A 21,452-nucleotide genomic window follows, 5' to 3' on the forward strand; every position below is an offset into this window, starting at 1 on the left:
GGGGGTAAACTCACAACTAAAGGACACGGTGAGCATTGTGGAGGGGAAGGGCATGTCTCTAACCCTCGCTAGGGAGAGGCAAGGATATAAAATGTAACCAAAATGTTTGTACCCTCCTAATACCCTGAAAGAATAAAAGGAATAAAAAGATATACATATATAAAATTTGTACTAAAGAAAAAAAAAAAGAAGAGGCAGAGAGAGACTGGGGTAGAAAGTTCATTTGAAGAAATAATGACATTCAAGGATAGATGCCTTTATAATATAATGTCTTTTTTTCCTTTGGGAAATACCCCATAGTGGGATTGCTGGATCAAATTGGTAGTTCTACTTTTAGTTCTGTGGATTAATAATGTGGTATATGTATACCATGGAGTACTACTCAGTCATAAAAAACAATGGGGAACTAATAACCCTTTGTATTATCCTGGATGGAGCTGCAGCCCATTCTTCCAAGTGAAGTATCACAACAATGGCAAAACAACCACCACATGTACTCACCATCAAATTGGCACTAATTTACCAACAATTATATGCACATATGGAAGTAACATTCATTGAGTATCGGGCAGGTGGGAGGAGAAGGAGGGGATAGGTATATTCACACCTAATGGGTGCAATGTGCACTGTCTGGGGGATGGGCATGCTTGTAGCTCTGACTCAGGTGGTGCAAAGGCAATATATATAACCTAACCATCTGTACCCCCATAATCTTCTGAAATTAAAAAAATAAATAAATAATAACAGAGAACTTCCCAAACCTAGAGAAATATATCAATATTCAGGTACAAGAAGGTCATAGAACACCAAGTAGATTTAAACCAAACAAGACTATCTGAAGGCATTTAATAATAATCAAGCTAATAATCAAACTCCCAAAGTTCTTGGATAAAGAAAAGGTCCTAAGGGAAGCAAAAAAAAAAAGAGAGAGAGAGAGAAAGAAATAACATATAAAGGAGCTCCATTACCTCTGGCAGCAGACTTCTCAGTGGAAACCTTACAGGCCAGGAGAGAGTGGCATGACATAGTCAAAGTGCCAAAGGAAAAAAACCTTAACCCTAGAATATTATATCATGACAAAAATATCCTTCAAACATGAAGGAGAAATAAAGACTTTCCCAGACAAACAAAAGCTGATGGATTTCATCAACACCAGACCTATCCCACAAGAAATGCTAAAAGGAGTTCTTCAATCTGAAAGGAAAGGACATTAATGAACAATAATAAAACAAAACATCTGAAGGTATACAACTCACTGGTAACAGTAAGGACACAAACACAGAATACTCTATTGCTGTAATTGTAGTATATTAACCACTTATATCTTGAGTAGAAAGACTAAAAGATAAACCTATCAAAAATAACTGCAACAAGTTTTTGAGAGACAGTATAAAAAGATACAGATGTAAACAACAAAATGTTTAAAAAATGGGGGGGTGCAGTTAGAGTGCAGAATTTCTGTTAGGTTTCTCTTTGCTTGTTTGTTTGTTAGAGTTGTCATATGTTTAAAATAATTGGTTATGAAATGTTTTTTACAAGCCTCATGGTAACCTCAAATCAAAAAACGTACAACAGATACACAAAAAGTAAAAAGCAAGAAATAAAACAGAGTACCAGAGAAAAATCACTTTTAACAACGGAAGACAGGAAGGAAGGAAGGGAGGACCACAAAACAACCAGGAATCAAATAATAACATGGCAGCAGAAAGTCCTTACCAACATACAACACTGATCAATTAAGTTCACCATCATATCATGGGCGCAGTTCACAGTACCCCAAAACAATTACGGTAGTAACATCAAAGATCACTAATCACTAAAACAGATATAATAATAATGGACAAGTTTGACACACTGCAAGAATGATCAAAATGTGACACAGAGACATGAGTGAACACGTGCTGTTAGAAAAATGGTCCCGATAGACTTGCTTGACATAAAGATGCCATGGACCTTCAATTTGTAAAAAACCCAGTATCTGCAAAGTACAATAAAGCAAAGCACAATAAAACTAGGTATGCCTGTAGTTCTCATTTCTGTAGAAGGTAATACCTTCCTTGTTCATCTCAGTGAAATTTACAGTAATAATGATGAAACCTCCAAGGTACTATCCATGCAGGGATCAGGAATCTCTATCCAGGAAAAGAGGGTAGAATCTAGAAATGTCCCAGTATGAACTAGGCTTTTCTTTCTTTTAATGTAAATGTCCCAAATTAACACCAGAGTAGTGACACATGGGTGGAAGCTGAAAAGGCTCAGAAATAAAGGGATAAAGAGATTATAGAGCCCACATAATAAATTTATAGAGGTTTCAAGGGAACAATACCAAAGACAGGCATACTAGTACAAAAAGGATGCCCTGAAAATAGATAAATAAATAAAAATATGCTATTAATTCAGTGATAGGCTATGAAAGGATTCTCCCTATGTGGGACAGAGACATCAATAGAAGATATTAGTAGTCTATAGAAACCATAGTGATCTATGAGAAAAATAATAGTGAAAAAGTCTCTGTTAGAAAGCAACACATTAGAAATAGGAGCTAATATCACCTTGAAATATTTTTAACAAATTCCTAATGTTCATTAAATTTGTGTTTTATCCTATGTTCTCTGAACTAAACTGATGTACTAACCGAGGTTTATATTATTCTCTTTATATAAAAACCTTTTTATTTTACCAAATTAAATCATATTTCTGTTTCTCTTTCAGTCCTAATGAAGATGTTTCCATTGTACTGCTGGACTGAGTTATTTACTGAGTCACTCATCAGTTACTATTAGTAAAATATTTTAATGACTTAAGACAGTAGTCACACAATTTGCTGTAAATTTGCTTTTCAGTTACGTGGTTTCATTGTTGAGTTTACCCAATCCCTAACAAAAAAGAGCCAGGCACATAGTGGCACATGCCTGTAGTCCCAGATACTCAGGAGGCTGAGGCAGGAGGATCGCTTGTGCTCAGGAGTGTGAGGCTGCAGTGCACTATGATCACACCTGTGAACAGTCACTGTATTCCAGCCTGGGCAACAAAGCAAGACCCTGTCTCTAAAATAAAATTATATGTGTGTGTATAATACACATTTGCTTCATTAAAAAAACCATACTGCTGATTGTGGCTGACAAGTTATTATTGTCTCTCTGTTAAAGAGACAGAAAATGAGGTTGAGGGGAGGGAGCAGCATGTGAGCAGGAACCCAAGCACAATGGAATCACTTCAATCCAGATAAAATCAAAGGAGAAAGAAGGAGAATGCCAGAAAAGCAGAATGGAATTCACAAATCTAAAGAGAAAATGCTTAATTCATCACCTTGGTAAGTAAGAGTTGTGTATTCTTACTTACAGGGAATAAACCCCTTGATGGCCCATCATTTGCCCAGAAGATACACAGAGAGTCAAGACAGGTAACTCGAAGGCCAGCATTTCCCTCGCTCGCCTCTTCTGGCTGGCCATGCCTCATGGGACAGCAGGAGCCATAACGCTGGATGGCACAAAGCCCCACCAAACTGACACTCAATTGTCAGACTGTCTGGCAAAGGGGAGGGATGCTTACTTGGGTATCACGGGAGAAGATGACCTCTTAGAAACACCTCCGGAAAACTCGCATCTTCTCAGAGGGGATCCAAGGCCACCAGTGGGAGTGGAAGTTGTCACTCGCTGCCCCCTCTTCTTCTCCGTCTGTAGGGGACATAGAACAGGATAGCCACAGCCCATGACTGGCACTACCCCCCCCCCAGTTTCTAAAAATAATACCCCAGATAAAACAATGTATAGCTTTCTTTTAGAGGGATGGATATAAAGCTGTGTTGATGCTTTGCATGATGGGAATCTTTGCAGGGAGGCACTATGAGCTCAGCACATTTAGGTTACCCAGTAATGCCAGGCACAGTGGTGTGTGCCTATAAGCCCTGCTACTTGGGAGGCTGAGGTGGGAGGATCGCTTGAACCCAGCAGTTGGAGACCAGCCTGGGCAACATAGTGAGACCCCATCTCTAAATAAATTAATTACATAATAGGTTTAAATAATTTTCAGCCTCAAATCTCAGCCTCAGCAGAGATTTTGTTCTCCTTGTTATCTTGCAAAGATCTAACAACAGAACCATACTATGGTCCTGGACATATGGGAAGTAGAAAGAGTACAAAGATGTAAAATTACTAGAGAAAATTACAAGTGCGTGAGATGTGGTTATAACATCCAAGACAGCGGGCTATGGGGCCTGACGGTACACATGGTATTATGGGGACTGCAACCCCACCCGGTCCTCTACGTCTTCCCCATCGCCTCCCTTGACAGAAAGCAGAAGAGAATGGACACCAGCGCTGAGCCCACAGAAGGTAGTCCTTATCACGCTTTTCTGCGGTAAATCCTCATACGGCCCCCACACCCACATCTGTCAACCCCCTCCTATGACAATCCACCCTACAGAGCCTGAAACATGCATATCTCTATTAAAAACCTCAGTGCCACAATGGATTTGAAAAGAAAATACGGTATTACAAAATGCCCAATAGTATAGTAGTCATGTGGCAGTTTTAAAATAAGTGCACACATTATTTCATACTACTTTCTTCAATAGGTGAAACTTTATTCTTCCCTCCCATTGAGTGTGGCTTGATCTGAATGACTTTTAGTGAATAGCATATGGCAGAAGCGACAGGTTGGGCGTAAAAGGTACTGCAGCTTCCCCCTTGCACTCTCTCTTGGATCCCTTGCTTTGGGGGAAGCCAGTTGCCACATTTGGATACTCAGGCAGCCTTATGGACAGTCTCAAACAGTGAGCTGCCTAAGAGGCCCACTCAAGCTTTCAGATGATGCAGCCCTGTCCACCATCTTGACCACACCCTCATGAAAGACCCTGTAGCAGAACCACCCAGCTAAGCCACTCTCGGTTTCCGTCCCCAAGAACCTGTGAGTTAGTATTTGTTGTTTTAAGCTGCCAAAGTGTGAGGTGATTTGTTATGCAGCAATTGATAACTAACAAAAATAGCATGGCGTATATAATTTCTAAATAAATATACATAATTGGGGGGCACCTGCTCGACATTAACTTTGCTGATGGTGTCAGTGTGCCATCGAAAATGTTTAAAGACTACTGTTGTGGGTGAAAATTGAACTAGGACCTCAGTTCTGGTTACCCTCAGAGGCAAGACTAGCTCAGAATGAGATATCTGCAAAGAAGCAGAGAAGATACTTGGACCATTTCTTCTGACTCCTATCCCCTGGAGGGCAGACTATAATAGCAAGGACGTCATTAAGAATTTGCTCCAAGCCCCTAAGATTTAGGAGGGTCCACAAAGTTAAATGATTTTGAAAGGTTGGGGAAAATTTTAAAGCAAATCCATCCTGCCCTTTGAGCTGACCCTGGATGGAACAGAGAGCCCAGGTGAATCGCAGGAAGTAATCACATTGTCAGATAAGCCACAGTCTGGAGGAGTGGGCAGGTGGATGGGTTTAAACCTACCGGAGAGGCCTCTGCTCCTGCAGGGGTTCCTTTTCCAGCATCTCCTGCGCCAGGTGTAGATGTGGCCTTCTTCCTCTCAGTGTTTCGAGTGGGAGAAGACTTGTAGGAAGATTTAAGAGAGCCAGCAGGAGCTATACGAGGACAGGTATGAAATACTAGAAAGTTACAGTATAACAGCCACAGAGACAGGGAGTACAGAGGGGAAAAAGTAGGGAGAGCAGGGAGTTGGGAAGAACACACATTTCTGTTAAGATGAGACCTGGGCGATCCATATTCTCAAGATACCATACTTTATTATTGTACACAGAATGGATCCTGTACTACAAAAGGCTCCCATACTCAAGAGCCAAGTTCATTTCAGGTGTTAGAAGTCTGCACTTTGGAGTCAGGCAGACCAGCACTGCCACCTAATAGCTGGATCACCTTGGGCAGGTTACTTAACCTCTCCAAACATCAATTGCCTTCTGTGCAGTAAAGAGTTATCATAGCAGGCCTGACTGCTGTCCTTCAAAAGGCCCACTTACAAGGCTGGCCCTTGGCCGGCATCTGGGGATGTGGATTTCAGGAGGGTTCCCACTATTAACTGATGAGTGCTGAAACTGTTTGTGTAAACAATATGGTTTATGCTGAACACTTGCTTTCCTTTGGGGAGTCTGGAATTTGGGTGTGTGCCTGGCAGGGGATGCCTACATCATCAGCCCCCAGTAAAATCCTCGGGTACTGAGTCTCTAGTGAGCTTCCCAGGCTGGCAACATTTCATGTGTTGTCACAACTCGTTGCTGGGAGAATTAAGCACAACCTGTGTGACTCCACTGGGAGAGGACTCTTGGAAATTTGCACCTGGCTTCCTCTAGCCTTTGCCCCACGTGCCTTTCCCTTTTGCTGACTTTGCTCTGTCCCCTTTTACTGTAATAAATCATAGCCATGAGTACAGCTGTAGCCAGAGTCCTCTGAGTCCTCCTGGTGAATCATGAAACCTTGGGGGTGGTCTTGGGACTCCTGACACAATCAGTGTCAGAAGGGGAAATTGGCAGATTGACCTGGATTCACTGAAATATGGTGAAAAGCATTGTTTGGGAAAAATAAGGATAAAGGGGCAGAAGACAATGAACTTGTGGAGCCGGGGTGGCTATGAAGTCATCCATGCTATGAAACAGCAGCCAAGCTGCTGTCTGTTGAGAAAGATAAAAGCTCCCTGCGGGATTTGAAAGTGACCGATGCAGCTCCCAGAGACTTGGCTTCACGGGTTCCCTGGATGCCTTTGTCCCTGCTAGCTAAAGTGAGGGAGGAAATACAGCTGAACACATTGATACCTTTGGTTTTTGTTTGTCTTCCAAGTAGAAGTGGGACATAACTTCCTTGTTTTTTGCCACCAGTGGGTAGGTTGGAATTTAAACTCTTGAGTACTGGAACCAGAACAAGTCTCCATAACTGACCTTTTTTTGCTGTAACTTTTGCCTAATGGAGCCTCTGGAAAAAGGGAGATGTGAGAAGAGAGACAACTTCCAGATAGAGACATGCTTTTGGAGTTTTAAAAATCAACTAGGGGGCCAGGCGCGGTGGCTCACACCTGTAATCTTAGCATTATGGGAGGCTGAGGTGGGAAGACTGATTGAGGTCAGGAGTTCAAGACCAACCTGAACAAAAGCGAGACCCCATCTCTACTAAAAATAGAAAACTTAGCCAGGCATGGTGGCATGTGCCTATAATCCCAGCTACTAGGGAGGCTGAGGCAGGAGGATCGCTTGAGCCCAGGCGTTGGAGGTTATAGTGAGCTATGATAATGCCACTGCACTCTAGCCTGGGTGACAGAGAGAGATTCTGTCTACAAAAAAAAAAAAAAAAAAAATCAACTAGAGACCATTCCAGATATGGAACAGCCCTCCATGGGGCCCGAAACTATGAAAATATCCTGGATGCTGGACTGTCCTGGTCACATACAAGTGCCCACAGGACAGTGTGTATTCTCTGATGGGGCCATCTAAAAGCAAGCTGCTCCCTGGCTCTGGATTTCTGATGCAAAGCCTGACCGCATTCCCAACTTGTGATTCCTGCAAAAGTTGTAAGTTAAGAAGGGACATCACAGCAATGTGCCTTCACCCACCCCCGACAGATCAGACCACAGCCCCTCTCGGGATGTGTCACTGCCGTTGACATCTTGTGTTTGAACAACAGAGAGCCTGACTCTACTTCCCTCACCTTTCTCCCGCCACACACACCTTAGCAAGGCAACTTGTTAAATGCAGCTGTTCTCAGTAAGGGAGTGATCTTTTCTAGGCTGTTCACTGTATAAATGACCAGGATGAAAAGGAGAGAAAGTAATACAAACCTATCTTGAAATTTTTTGAAAATTTAGAATTTTGTCCTGATACTCAAACATGATGTGTTTTTCTGGTCACGTTGGATAAAAAAATTTTTTTAAAAAAAATACTTTTTCCTTTCTTTGAAAAGCCTGGGTGAGAGTAGGGCATGACAGAGAAAATGTAAAGTTTTGATTACTGACTACCATATTTTCCCGAAAATAAGACCTACCCATAAAATAAGCCCTGGCAGGATTTCTAAGCATTTGTGCAATAGAAGCCCTACCCCAAAAAGAAGACCTAGTGATGGGCGTGGGTTGTATCTGTACAACCCATGCATTTCCTCGTGGAGTGGTAAAGAAGACGAGCAGCCCTTCTCATCTGCCCCATCGTGACAGCTACTATCCCAGAGGGGACCAGAAAGGTGCGGGCAGCCCCACCAACAAGGTCGGCTCCCCCTGTCAGGTCCTGGCCATCCTGTGCGTGCTGCAAGCTGAGGCTTTGAGGGGAAAATAGCACATCCCCTGAAAATAAGCCCTCGGGGTGTCTTCTTGAGGAAAAATAAATATAAGACCCTGTCTTATTTTCGGGGAAACATGGTAGGACATGGAAAAAAACAACAAAACCTGGCACTTGCGGTGGTATGGGGGAGGGGAAGGACATTTGTGATCTCTGTTTTCCAGAAGCACTCCTGGAAGCTCTCCCCTCTTCATGAAGGGAAACTCCCAGTGGTGCTGCAAGCGCCTTGGATTCAGACGGACAACTGAGCCTAGATGGCTGGCATGTGACAGCATTGACTATGAGCCGGCAGGGGTGAGCCAGCTGCTGCACGTCCCCACAGAACTCCTCCAGATGCTGTCCGCATTTGCCAGGCAGATGAAGTAGGGCCGCTGACAGAACTGTTTGGGACTGACGACCTCAGGGGGGTCCTTAAACCAGGGACTGAACCGAATCACTTGCACTGGACTGAGCACCCTGGGGTGGGAGGCACCACGTGGGAAGCCGCATTGGGGCTGCCCGGCCAATGCATATCCTGCCCGGGGCACCCTAACATGATCAGCTCTGTTTCCAGGGGACCACACGAATCCCCGGGGGATTGCACTTCTTGTGTGTGCCATGACTATCACGATACTGCCTCAGCCCTGGAAGGTGTTCGGGTCAGCTTCGACTTACTGGCCGGGGCTGTGCTGGGTCTAAGTTGATGCCTCGGGCCAAGTAAAAAGATTCATACAGCAACTGACTGAGGAAGGGACCTAGCTGTCCACGACAGACTTTTATGGTTAATGGATTTGCTTTAACTGTTCAGTCCAGAATCCCGAAAGAACACAGCTGAGATCAATACTGCAGGTTGGTCTCACCCTGCTATGTGGCGTCCTACTGATGATAATCTTCTGTAAAGGCGCCTTGGCCAAGGGGTCAAGGGGTAGACTGTGGGTAAACTGTGCAAAAAAGAGTTAATATAGCAGGTCTGATTGCTGTCACCAGAAAGGCCTGCGTACAAGGTTGGCCCTTGACATGCATCTGTGAACTTAGATTTTGGGAGGGTTCTACCGTTAGCTGGAGAGGGGCTCACTGTGCCTAAACTGTTTGTACAAACAATATGGTATGTGCTGAATACCGGCTTTCCTTCCAGGAACCTGGAATTTGGGTATGTGCTGGGCAAGGGGTACATGTGACCAGCCCCCAGGAAAACCCTGGGCATTCAGTCTCTATCAAGCTTCCCTGGTTGGCAACATATCATTCATGTTATCACAACTCACTGCTGGGGAAAAGGCATCCTGAGTGGCTCCACTGGAAAGGACTCTGTCTAGAAGCTTGTGCCTGGTCTTCCCTGGACTTTGTCCCGCGTGCCTTTGCTGATTTTGCTGTGTATCCTTTTATTGTAATAAATCACAGGTGAGTACAAATATATCATGAGTCCTGTGAGTCCTCCTAGCCAATCACTAATCCTGGGGTTGGTCTTAGGGAGCCCTAGTACATTCCTCATTCTCAAAATGGAGATACTCCCTCCTTGCTAGGGCTTTTTGTTTGTTGGAGATATAATTCATATACCATAAAATTCATGCTTTAAAAAGTGTACAGTTAGGTGGTTTTTAGTGTATCACAAGGCTGTGCGATCATAACCACAGTCTAATTCCGGAACATTTTCAAAAACATTAAAGATAAAGAAACTCCTTATCCAATAAGCAGTTGCTCCCTTTTCTTCCCTCCCCCAAGTCCTTGATAACCACTCATCTATTTTCTGTCTCTATGGATTTGCCTATTTCAGACATTTAAGATAAATGGAATCATATAATTTGTGGCCTTTTGTGACTTGGTTTCTTGCACTTAGCATAATGTTTTCAAGGTTCATCCATCTTGTAGCATGTATCAGTACTTTGTTTCTTTTTACAGCTGAATAATATTCTACTTTATGGATATATCACATTTTGTTTATCCATTCATCTGCTGATGGATATTTGAGTTGTTTCCACTTTGTGGCTATTTTGAACAAATTGCTGCATAAAAATATGGCTTTAATTTCCTTGGCTCTATACCTAGGAGTGGAATTGCTGAGTCACATGGTAACTCTATGTTAAACTTTTTGAGGAACTGCCAGACTGTTTTCCTACATTCCCACCAGCAGTATATGAGGGTCCATTGTCTCCACACCTTCACCAACACTTGTAATTTCCCCTTTTAAGAAAATTTTAGCCATCCTAGTGGGCATGAAGTGATATCTCATTGTGGTTTTGATTTGCATTTCCCTAATGATTAATCATGTTGAGCATTTTGTCATGTGCCTATTGGCTACTTGTATATCCTCTTTGCAAAAATAGTATAACTGTTTGGAAGCAGCTACAGCTAGGTAGAGCTTTTATGTCATATATATGTCATCACACTGAATATACTATCTTGGGAATGGAGACCAGACCTGACCTTATGTGGATATGGCATTGCTCATTTGCAAACAAAGAGAATGCCAGCCCTCGCTAATCTTGACATGAGGCTTTGATCCGCTTTGTTAAAAAGTTCTGGTCCTAGGCCGGGCGCTGTGGCTCACGCCTGTAATCCTAGCTCTTGGGAGGCTGAGGCGGGCGGATTGCTCAAGGTCAGGAGTTCAAAACCAGCCTGAGCAAGAGCGAGACCCCGTCTCTACTATAAATAGAAAGAAATTAATTGGCCAACTGATATATATATAAAAAATTAGCCGGGCATGGTGGCGCATGCCTGTAGTCCCAGCTACTCGGGAGGCTGAGGCAGAAGGATCACTCAAGCCCAGGAGTTTGAGGTTGCTGTGAGCTAGGCTGACGCCACAGCACTCACTCTAGCCTGGACAACAAAGCGAGACTCTGTCTCAAAAAAAAAAAAAAAAAAAAGTTCTGGTCCAGTGTTTCTCAGATTTTAATGTGCAGGTTGGGTGGGGCCTGAGAGTCAGCCTTCCTACCAAGCTCCCACGTGATGGCGCTGTTACGCCAATGGTGGTCCGTGTACCATTTGAGTAGTAAGACTCTAGACATTTGTTGAGTGCTTACTCTGTGCCAATCATTGTGCTACCTCAGTTGCATGCATTATCTCATTTAATCCTTATAACAATTTAAAATAACTCTATTTTATAGATGGGCAAACTGAGGCTTAGAGAAGTTAATTAACTCACCCAAAATGGTAAGAGTGAGTGAGTGGTAGAGCTGGTTATGGGACTCCAGAGGCTGTGGTCTACAGGCTACTTTGCCAAACCATCTCTTAAGAAAAGTCTGCTAACCTCTATACCTCGTCAAGTGGATTTGTTTTTCTAATGTACATGCCCTGGGTCATAAAATAATTTACTCACCTCTATAACACTTTAAAAAACACAGAACAGCAAAACACTGGTGGGTAGAAAATGTTATTAACCACTGAAGACATTTCACAAAGCCAGCAAATGGAAAGCAAAATACAAAAATTCAGGAATAAATCATAGGCCGACCAACACCTCTTCGGGCATTTTTCTTGGTGTCACCAGCTTGGCCTCTTTTACCTGAGTCACTGTTCTGCTCAGAGAGCATAAGTGCACTTCTGCTTCTGGCTAAAGAAGCCTGTGTGGGTGTCAACAGTCGCATAACAAGAAAGGTTTCCATGGGACTAAGGTGCGTGCGATGAGCTGAGGGATGGAATCAAATGAAAATTTTAAAAAGCAAAATAAAAACAAAATGAAATGTTTACACAATACAGTGCCTGATGCAAATTAACTTTTGGGTGGCAGAACAAATGTGGAAAATAAAAATATTCTAACGAAGGATGGTTTTAGAGTTTGTCATAGTAAAATAAAACAAATGATATGTCATTTAGAATTTGGGACAGTGCATTAATTCTCTTGAGTGCCACAATTCACACAGTATGTTATTATAGTACAGTAACTACATCACTCAAGGAGAATTAACCCACCTCCCAAGATGTAATATGGACTCAAGAAATCATTTACTCACCAAGTAAATCTAACATTGAAAAAAAGATTATGCCTACATACCACTTGTTTTAGACTCTCTGTTAAGAAATATTTCATAATGTATTGATTTTTTTAATGAAATATGTCATCCTATAATAGTATAAAGATACATCCTTTCACACTTTCCACATACAAGGCCAAAAATTAAGTGAGAAGCACAAAAAAAAACCCATCCAACTGATTATCAGCTTTAATGAAAGATAATAGTATTCATAATCTAAAATTCAATTACTGGAATATTTTGATCATTTTGTAATGTATTATATGGCAACAGATTAACTTTTCCATTACCCTGTATCCTTTCGGTACCTAATAACTAGCAAATAGTTTGGGGATTAAAATTTTTCAATTTATCATCCATAAGCAGATAATTCAGTTGTCAACAATCTGTAACAACATACTGCCATCTTTATATATTAATCAATGCAAAAATGAATTTAACATCAACCTGGAGCCATGTGAATTAATGAAAACATATGGAATACACTTGCTAATGGAATAGCAATGTTGAGTTAAGCATGTAGGTGTTTTCTTGTCTAGCTCTTAATTACTTCTAAGTTCCTGGTGCTTACCCATGAACTTCATCAGAGATGAGCAGCGCTATGACCTTTACATGGTCCCTAACACACGACATGCCTCTGGGATGGAAGTGCAAGGTCAATGCCAGTGAAACCAACCAGGAAAGCACACCAGCCTCTGCCAAGTCACAAACATCCTCCTGCTTGACTCCTTGGTGATGACTTGATGTGCTAAATACTCCACTGGCACCTGACACTTCTTCAGTGTTGCTTTAATATATGCATTTAGTGCATGGAGAGCTTCTGCCCTTTCTTAACCTAAAAACTCTGAAAAGTATAGATTCAGACTTTCAGTCACTTATCTGAGCCTCTGTTAGAACATGGACCATGTTAAATCTACTCAGGTTCCAGAACTGGCACATGTCCTATGCACATCATCTCCCACCTCAAAACAGAGTGCCTGAAAAGGCCACCCATCCATTTCCTCTTTTAGTGGCCTCATATTAATTAGTTCTGCATTTCTGTTTTCATCTACAAAATAGGCTGGCCTGCAAACCACAGATGACTGCAGAGCCCATTTTTTCACATATCTGAGCCTCCCGCATAACTCTGACTCATCGCTTCTGCTCTTTCTCGCTAATCAACTGTATCCCATCACGGACCGGGCAGTTACTTTTTAAAATTCTTTCTCTATTTTATAGCTCATTTGCATGGAAGGACTATGGGCAGTTATTTTTCTAACGGTCATATCTGCCCACTGGTCAATGAATTCCTCGGCAAGATAACTCCTATATGCAATGAGGAAAATGGAACAGTCTTTCAGACTGGCACATATTATTCATTCCTGTCCCTATTCAACAACGAACTGGCTCTGAAGAACACTGCCACTTTCCAAAGTCCCTTTAGCGAGGCCCTAGGGCTCCTACATTCAGACCACAAGGCTAGGACAATGGTGGTGTTTGCAGAAGGCTCAAGAGGGAGCGCTCACAAAGGCCAATGTTGGGACGCTCACACCAGAAACAAACTGGAGAGACCAGGTCTACACGTTCACTTGCCTCGGTCTGGGGAATAGGATATTGCCACGGTGGATGAAGACAGGCGTTTACTCATGGGAGGCTCCGTCTGCTTTGGCAAATTCATGGTTGATGTTGAAAGTTTGTCACATGCTGCAGAGAAATGCATTAAAGACATTGGTATTCGCACCACTGTAGACTGAGAGACACATATCCCAAAGTGTGCTTCCTGTCCTCATCCACACATCTTCTAAATGCTGTGGCGCAGCATGATCTGCTTCCATCGTCCTGGCATCTCATTATCCTAATTTGGAAATGCCCAGGCTACAGTAGCTGCTAATCATCAGCAAGATCTCTGCAATTCCGTCTCACTGTGCTGTTCTCTTCAATTTCCAATGTTCAACCTCACTAAACCGTTCGTCTAAAGCCATGCTAATTAATCCCACCAGCAATTCATTTGGTATCCAGGGATTTTTAAGTATATTCTCATCACATAAAAACAAAACCAACCTGGACCCAGAGACAAATCGCCACTAGGAGCCGTTCTACGGTCTGACTGAGATTGTATGTGCTGAAACTGAACTTTTTCTGAAGGTTATCTGTAGCTCAGGTTGGAGGAAGATGGAATTTGTAATGTAAGGAGTTGTATGTAAAGCAGAAAGGCCTTTAGCAGTTGGTTTTCTTCCTCTTAGTAATGGATGGGATCAAAATGGCCCTCTCACAAATGCTTTAACCGTTTAAAGTTAGGATTTTAACACTCGCCTCTAGGTTTGCTGTTTTCATGTTCCAGTCATTATTTCAGACTGGTTTCTAAATTAAACCATCACAGCAAACAAAGAGGTGCTGATAGTGCCCTGCCAAAAGCTATGCTGAAGCCTGGGGCAAAAGGAAAAATGTGTCCCCCTGGCTGTAGAGGAAACAAGCTCATCAGTAATATGTTCAAAGTCTACTCCTCTGCTCATCTTGTTTTCAAATAAGAGAACTGCCATGGTTGACAATTTCTGCTGACCAAGTGACGATCTTAATTTTTAATCAAGCTAAAGTAAAAGTATAATATTATTATATTATTAAATTTGGTTTGGGGATAAATAAGATATTTAAACTTGAAATAATGCGAGCTTTAATATTCTTACTTTTCAATTTTTCAGTATTTTTTAATATTCTGGAAAAAATTCAGCATTAGAAAATATATAAAACCATGTATATAGGGGGGCACATTCCCCCCACCCTTTCTTTTTTCTTTCAAAAACAAACCTGTGCGACCAGACACATTTTCCCTTTTGCCTGAGATTCTGCTATGGCTCAGCATGGCACTGGTCTTTAGACATTTGATATTTCATTTGTTATGGATTGTTTTAGATTAATTTTGATTTTTTAAAACTACCACATATTATTTTATCTTGATTATTGACATTTTTGGCACCCTCTTAAATTGTGCGCCTGAATCAAGTACTGAACTCACCTCATCCTGGCCCTGGCCCTGCGTGCTGACTCGCAGTGAGTGCCACATGGAGTCACTCTACCTGCACCTCAGTGGGGGAAGGCCAGTGCCCACACTACAGGCAACTCCACCCTTGCAGCAAAATCTCTGCTACTAAGCACCACCAATAAGGATTATTCTTTGTCAAAGAAATGCCAGAAACCAAGGACATTTATTCCTACTGCTACTGTGACCTGCATTGCTGATAAATACTGTATCCCTCTTACATCTTGTTTTCTCTTTGCCAGCTGAAGATGGGCTAAATTTCTAAAGTTATTATTAAATAGGAACAAAGTTTTGCTAGTTCTGTTCTTGATCTAGACCATAAATATTTCCCAGGCCTGTATCCAAAACAGAGATCCTATTAGAGAGAGATGAAATCTAGCACAAAGCCAAATTATCCAATTTTGGGGATTCCACAGGGTTAGCAATGATAAACTCCCTACCACTCCCTCTCAAACACCTCTGCAGGAATCCATCACATTAACACCAAGCCCAAGGATTGGGCTCTCAGAAGCCACTGGGCTCTCTGTAACCACTCAGAACTCTGTGTGGTTACAAGTTTGGTGATCAGAATGCGCTACTATTTAATGCCTAAAACAGATAAATGATGAGATTGCTAAAGCTCTAGATGTGTACAAATCAAACACTGACAAGGTTTTCAAGGCAAACGTTAGTGAGCTGAGGATGAAATGTCTCCAGGGCACTCAGATGGAAAGCATGCACAGCTCCACGATGACAAGAGGAACAAAGAAATATGGGCAAGTCATTCACATCTCTAGAAAAAAAGTTGTGACGGGTCAGACTAAGAAATCAATTGTGAAAGTATTCGAGACGCATGGTGATGGAGGACGGTGATCAGAACTGAACAGTTATCACAAGACACCATGGCACGGTGATGTTCAGGTATACCGTTGGTGGGCTCGGCAGCTGCGGCAGTGGTCCCTGCATCCGGAGGGAGGGTGCTGGCTGCTAAACCTAGAGGAGGGGGTGGGGTATTTCCTGTTTCACCTACACAGCAAAAAAAACAAAACAAAACACAAACACAAACAAAAACAGAGCAAAGAGAGGTAAAAGAAAAAAAAAAGAGTCCCAATTTCTTATTTTTAAGTTTCTAATTAAGAAACTAGAAAAAGTAACTAAATAGGTTGTTGACTTCTCACAAACAAAAAATAAAGTATATTTACTGCCAAAAGGTTAAAAGCACAATATAGCAAAGAAACTCTCCCATAAACTTAAACCCATGTGCTCTCAGAAAGAATTAGTATTCGACTCCTGCGTAAATAGAATGCTAAGATCACTGAAATGTAGTGAGACACTGAAAAGAAGGAAAAGCCACCCAGAGACTGGTAACAATCCATATGTTAAATTAAACATTTGACAATTTAAAGATGAGTATGAACTGGATAATGAAATAAGTCACCTTGAAACAAAATCAAAAGAGCAACAAAAATTTAAAATGAGGCAGGAAAAAGCCCAGCCCTCTTTTGAGGGTAACTGCTGTTCTGCCTTTCCCGGTCATGTCTACAGTGGTGACCGAGCCTCCTGCAGTTTCCCTCCCCTGAAGTCAGGCCACCCCTCGGCTGCCAGCTGAGTCCGGCTCCCCAGGCTCTGCGTTCAGTGTCTTTGCTTTTCTTTTGCTCTCCCTCAATGCCCAGTTATTGTACCAACTGCCATTTGCCAGCAAGAAGAATGCACAGATGTCCTTCCTAAGAAATGCATACACGGGAAGCTTGGCAGTTTTAAACAGCACATCTGAAAATGGTGCCTGCAAAGCTGTGCAAAGCATCCCCCAGATCCTGCGGGTACCCGCCAGTGCCTGTGATCTCCTGCCTGCCCCACGATCCCCCAGCAGGGCCCTGCAATGCAGGGAGAGCCCCACACTCACCATCACGTCCTCCGGGCGCCGTGGCCAGCGGTGCTCCCCATGAACACTTCTTCTTCAGCTCCAGCTGCTGCGTGCGTTCCATGGACCGGCGCATCATCGCCTCCAGCCGCTCCTGTCCAGTTCGTGCAAGGCGTCAGTGTCAACGGAGAACAAGATTAACCACCCGGCCCCACCGCACTGCCGCCTCAGTGTGCGGCGCAGGGTGAGTCACCAAATGGGGCTTTCTGTGCTTAGCATCCAAAGCCCAGCACACGTGCTCTCTCCACCACACCAGCCCGTTCCTAGTGGGTGGAGAGTAAACAATGCAGCTAGGCTAGCGCTGGCAGCTGAACGCGAACACCGTGTCCCCTCCCTTTCCGTCCCTGGGGAGAAGCTGCCTAAGGATAATGCCCAGCAAGCATTAACTCCTTGAGGCCTGTCTCAAGCCCCATTTTGCCCTATCCAGTAGGAGAACTGGAATTTTGCTCCAGAACCAACTGCATCCTCTCCAGTTGAAAGCAGAAAGCATTCTGTTATGAGAAAATTTAAATTAAAATATAATGCTGAGTTTTTGTAGCCTTAAATATAACTTTTTAGGGTGATACATGACATTGAGATCTATTTTGCAAAGCCCTGTGTTTATCTTAGAACTTCTTAAAGGGGAAGCAATTGTTTTCTATATTGTAATACTTTTCTGCTACATTCTATTTTCCAGATAATATTGCATGTTTCAAAATTTAAGAGAGACAAGAGTAGGTAGACTTCTAGTCACAAAATAAAGCATCCATGCATTCCCAGAGTTAGGTAGGCTTAGGGAGGGGTGGGAAGATAGAACTCAACAATTTTTAATCAGAAGAGAAAACAACCACCAGGCTTCTCTCTTAACAAGATTTATCAAAAGCACTCTCCTGTATTAACTAAATTGTTATTTTCATAAAGTTGTCCTTGGTATTGGAATGAAGGTGTTCTCATTCTGCACTCCCCACCACCTCAATGACACTGCAAATACCAACTCCTCTCCCCACCTCCACTAAGCAAGGCTGGCAGTTACAATGACACCCTTTAGCCCTCATCAAACCCAACCCTGTGGTGCTCCAGGAACTGGGCTAATGCTAGCCTGACTCCAAAACAAAAAGATACAATTTTCTCATGGCTTAAAAAAACAACCAAGCAAAATTAATTTAGGACAGCCATCAGCTGAGTAACCATGACTTTAAAGATCAGGAAAAGGCTCTTTCCTGTCACTTACTAGACCATAAAGGTCATTTAGTAGGTATCTGGATTTATCCCTTTTGTCTATACCAGAGGGATGAGACGAGCATTTGGTTTCTGCACATCTTAGCCTCCTCTGCATAATTTTTCTCTGAATAGCACTTTGCTAAGAGACTGCCTCTCCAGGGACCTGTGAACAGAAAGGGGGATTTTTTGCCTCCTGTCTCCTATTTGTATTGGCTATTAATTGTGCTCTGGTTTTTGGCTTGAGATGCTATAATCATGAGTGTGCATTTCCTGGCAGAGTCCTGTCATCACGACCCTGGCCCATTAAATTATGATGGCCAACCCTGGCGATCTGCCCGCTAAAAGCTGGGGCTTGGAGGCAACAGAATTCCTCCACCATTTGATGCCTGAAGTATGGCCACTCAAGACTAAGGCTGAACGGTATTTCATTACATGGATTTAACAGAAAGTAATTAACCAACGACCTATTTTGAGTGTTGAAACCATTCACCCTAGAGTCAATTTAGTATTGGGTGGGTTATGGTAGATTTCCTACATGCCAGAAGGACCTACAAGATTAGTCCCTTCTCTCCTACGGGACCAATGAGAATGAAGAACACTGAGGCTCACTGAGCCACCCTCACCACTGAGCAGCTACTGGGGACATAATTATAAGGGAATGCTTACTTAAAGCCAGACCTACCCTGAACCTGTTCAGTTACCTTTAGAAAAACTACCTCTGCCATCCACCTCCAGTCCACTGAGCTGCTCCAAGTTCTACCCCTGGAGATTCATTCCCTTGGACTTTGAGTAGGCTGATGAAAGTATAGCTATCTCTGAGAGAAAGACACAATCACTCTGTATGGCCCACTTTTGGAGAGGTGATACAAAAGAGGTAGTAAACTTCTCTCTTGAGCCAATGGAGCTGGAGTCCATTCTGCTAAGTATGATGAAAATGGAAAAGCAAGCACCGCATGTACTAACCATCAAATTGGTATTAACTGATCAACACTTATGTGCACATATAGTAGTAACATTCATCGGGTGTCGGGCAGGTGGGAAGAGGAGGAGGGGATGGGTAAATTTACACCTAATGGGTGCGGTGCGCACCGTCTGGGGGATAGACACACTTGAAGCTCCGACTCAGGTGGAGCAAAGGCAATATATATAACCTAAACATTTGCACCTCTGTAATATGCATATGCTGAAATAAAAAATTAAAAGTAAAAAAGACATGGTAAAGCTCTAAGAGGATTTATGGAACCCAAAAAATGTCTACATGGGGTGATTCAAACATGTCAAAAACAAAACTTGGCCGGGCGCGGTGGCTCACGCCTGTAATCCTAGCACTTTGGGAGGCCGAGGCGGGCGGATTGCTCAAGGTCAGGAGTTCGAAACCAGCCTGAGCGAGACCCCGTCTCTACCAAAAATAGAAATAAATTAATTGACCAACTAAAAATATATATACAAAAAATTAGCCGGGCATGGTGGCGCATGCCTGTAGTCCCAGCTACTCGGGAGGCTGAGGCAGTAGGATCGCTGAGCCCCGGAGATTGAGGTTGCTGTGAGCCAGGCTGACGCCACGGCACTCACTCTAGCCTGGGCAACAAAGTGAGACTCTGTCTAAAAAAAAAAAAAAAAAAAAAAAAACTTGTCCACTGCACTCTTATTAGAGATTAGTCCTGTATAGGTCAGTATTGCCTCATGTCCATATGTACCTTTGTGTTCCTTCATGTAATGAAATGAAAAGAATTCTATATTTGGAGTCAGGAGGTAAGGATTCAAGTCTCATCTCTGCCTGCCACTTTTTAGCCCTGTGACCTTGAGCTAATCATTTCGCATTCTTGGGCTTTAGTTTTCTTACCTATAAAATGGGGATGATCTTACCTACGTCACCAGATCACTCTAAATCTATGCCATCATGACTAGCATGTGGTAAATCCTTAACCAATGCTAACTGAATCTGAATTTGAAGAGGAGGATTATTAACAAGATGGTTTAGACCAGTGGCACTCAAACTTAAGGGTTCATGCATCAGAATTCCCTGGGCAGCTTGTTAAAATGCAGGCTGTTGGGGTTTATCCCCAGGGTTTCTGAGTCAGGAGCCTGAGAATCTGCATTTCTAACAAACTTCCAAGTGCTTCTAGTCCTGGGACCTCACAGTGAGAGCCACTGGTTAGAGAAAGGGCTGAGCATGAGAAAGCAAGAAAAAGTCCCATCACATCAGAAAAACAGCATTAATAAGTATTAGAAGTGCAGACTGCAGTTCCTGCCAAGTTCTGGTTCTCCCAACTAGCATCTGATTATTGCCAGAGGACAGGGAAAGAGCAAGGCAAATTCTTATCCCTAGAACATTCCTATCGGGTGGGGCTTAGTGCAAGGAAGGAGCCTCACCCCTGACTCCCTGAGATTTGGCTCTAGATATGCCTGGATGAACTTGGAGAAATGTGCCCAAGGTGACCCGCTGAGCTTGCTGAGCAGTATAGGCATGGCCCAGACAGCAGTCTCTGGCAGGAGTCGGAGCTGGTACAGCAGGAGCTGTACCTTTTCCACTGCTCTTATTATTATATATGTTCTGGGGATGACACTGTAGGAACAAGCCCCCAGTGATCCTCATCAGGGCCCTGTAAGGGGGCCTTTCTCTCTGCAAACAGATGTCCACATCTGCCTTGGCACATACATGAGGCATTACCAAGAGCAACATCATGGCAACCACAGGAACATGGAGCCAGTGCAGGGCTGGGTGGGGGTCAACAGGCCTCTTATGAACTCCTAAACATCAGATCCAGGGAGGTAGGTCTTGCTGGGTAACACAATTTCCAATAGGTTAGAGAAGCAAAATGGCTTGCTCAGGACGAACGATCTTCCTGCAGAGGCTTTTCTCTGGTTGACAGAGACAGAGCATGACAAAACGAACTTAAATCCGATACTGAGAAGAGAACAGAGAGTCTCTACAGCCAGGCAACGAGCAGGCAGCAGCCCTCCTGCAGCTCTGCTTGAAACCACGGGGGCCAGCACAGAAGCTTTCCCTTGGAGAGGGGCTGCCGCAGCGTGGGCCTATCCCTTCTCCCTGAAGGTCACCCGTGACAATTCCAAACAGGCCTCTGTACTGCCAGAGCACCGACTCTAA

At 43.2% G+C, this 21,452-nt stretch overlaps 1 protein-coding gene across 1 annotated transcript in view; it reads right to left on the reverse strand.

The window, feature by feature from the left end:
* Positions 1 to 21,452, reverse strand: part of MAP7D2 (MAP7 domain containing 2) — a 108,394-nt gene that overhangs the window by 31,927 nt on the left and 55,015 nt on the right. The window contains exons 4-9 of the mRNA XM_012784641.2: positions 17,126 to 17,237; positions 16,150 to 16,248; positions 13,800 to 13,910; positions 11,759 to 11,881; positions 5,462 to 5,616; positions 3,553 to 3,677 (exon numbers count right to left, since the gene is read on the reverse strand). Of these exons, the coding sequence (XP_012640095.2) occupies positions 3,553 to 3,677; positions 5,462 to 5,616; positions 11,759 to 11,881; positions 13,800 to 13,910; positions 16,150 to 16,248; positions 17,126 to 17,237 (725 nt within the window). The remainder of the gene's footprint in view (positions 1 to 3,552; positions 3,678 to 5,461; positions 5,617 to 11,758; positions 11,882 to 13,799; positions 13,911 to 16,149; positions 16,249 to 17,125; positions 17,238 to 21,452) is intronic.

The sequence above is a fragment of the Microcebus murinus genome, chromosome X (assembly GCF_040939455.1).
Source record: "Microcebus murinus isolate Inina chromosome X, M.murinus_Inina_mat1.0, whole genome shotgun sequence".
Lineage (NCBI taxonomy): Eukaryota > Metazoa > Chordata > Mammalia > Primates > Cheirogaleidae > Microcebus > Microcebus murinus.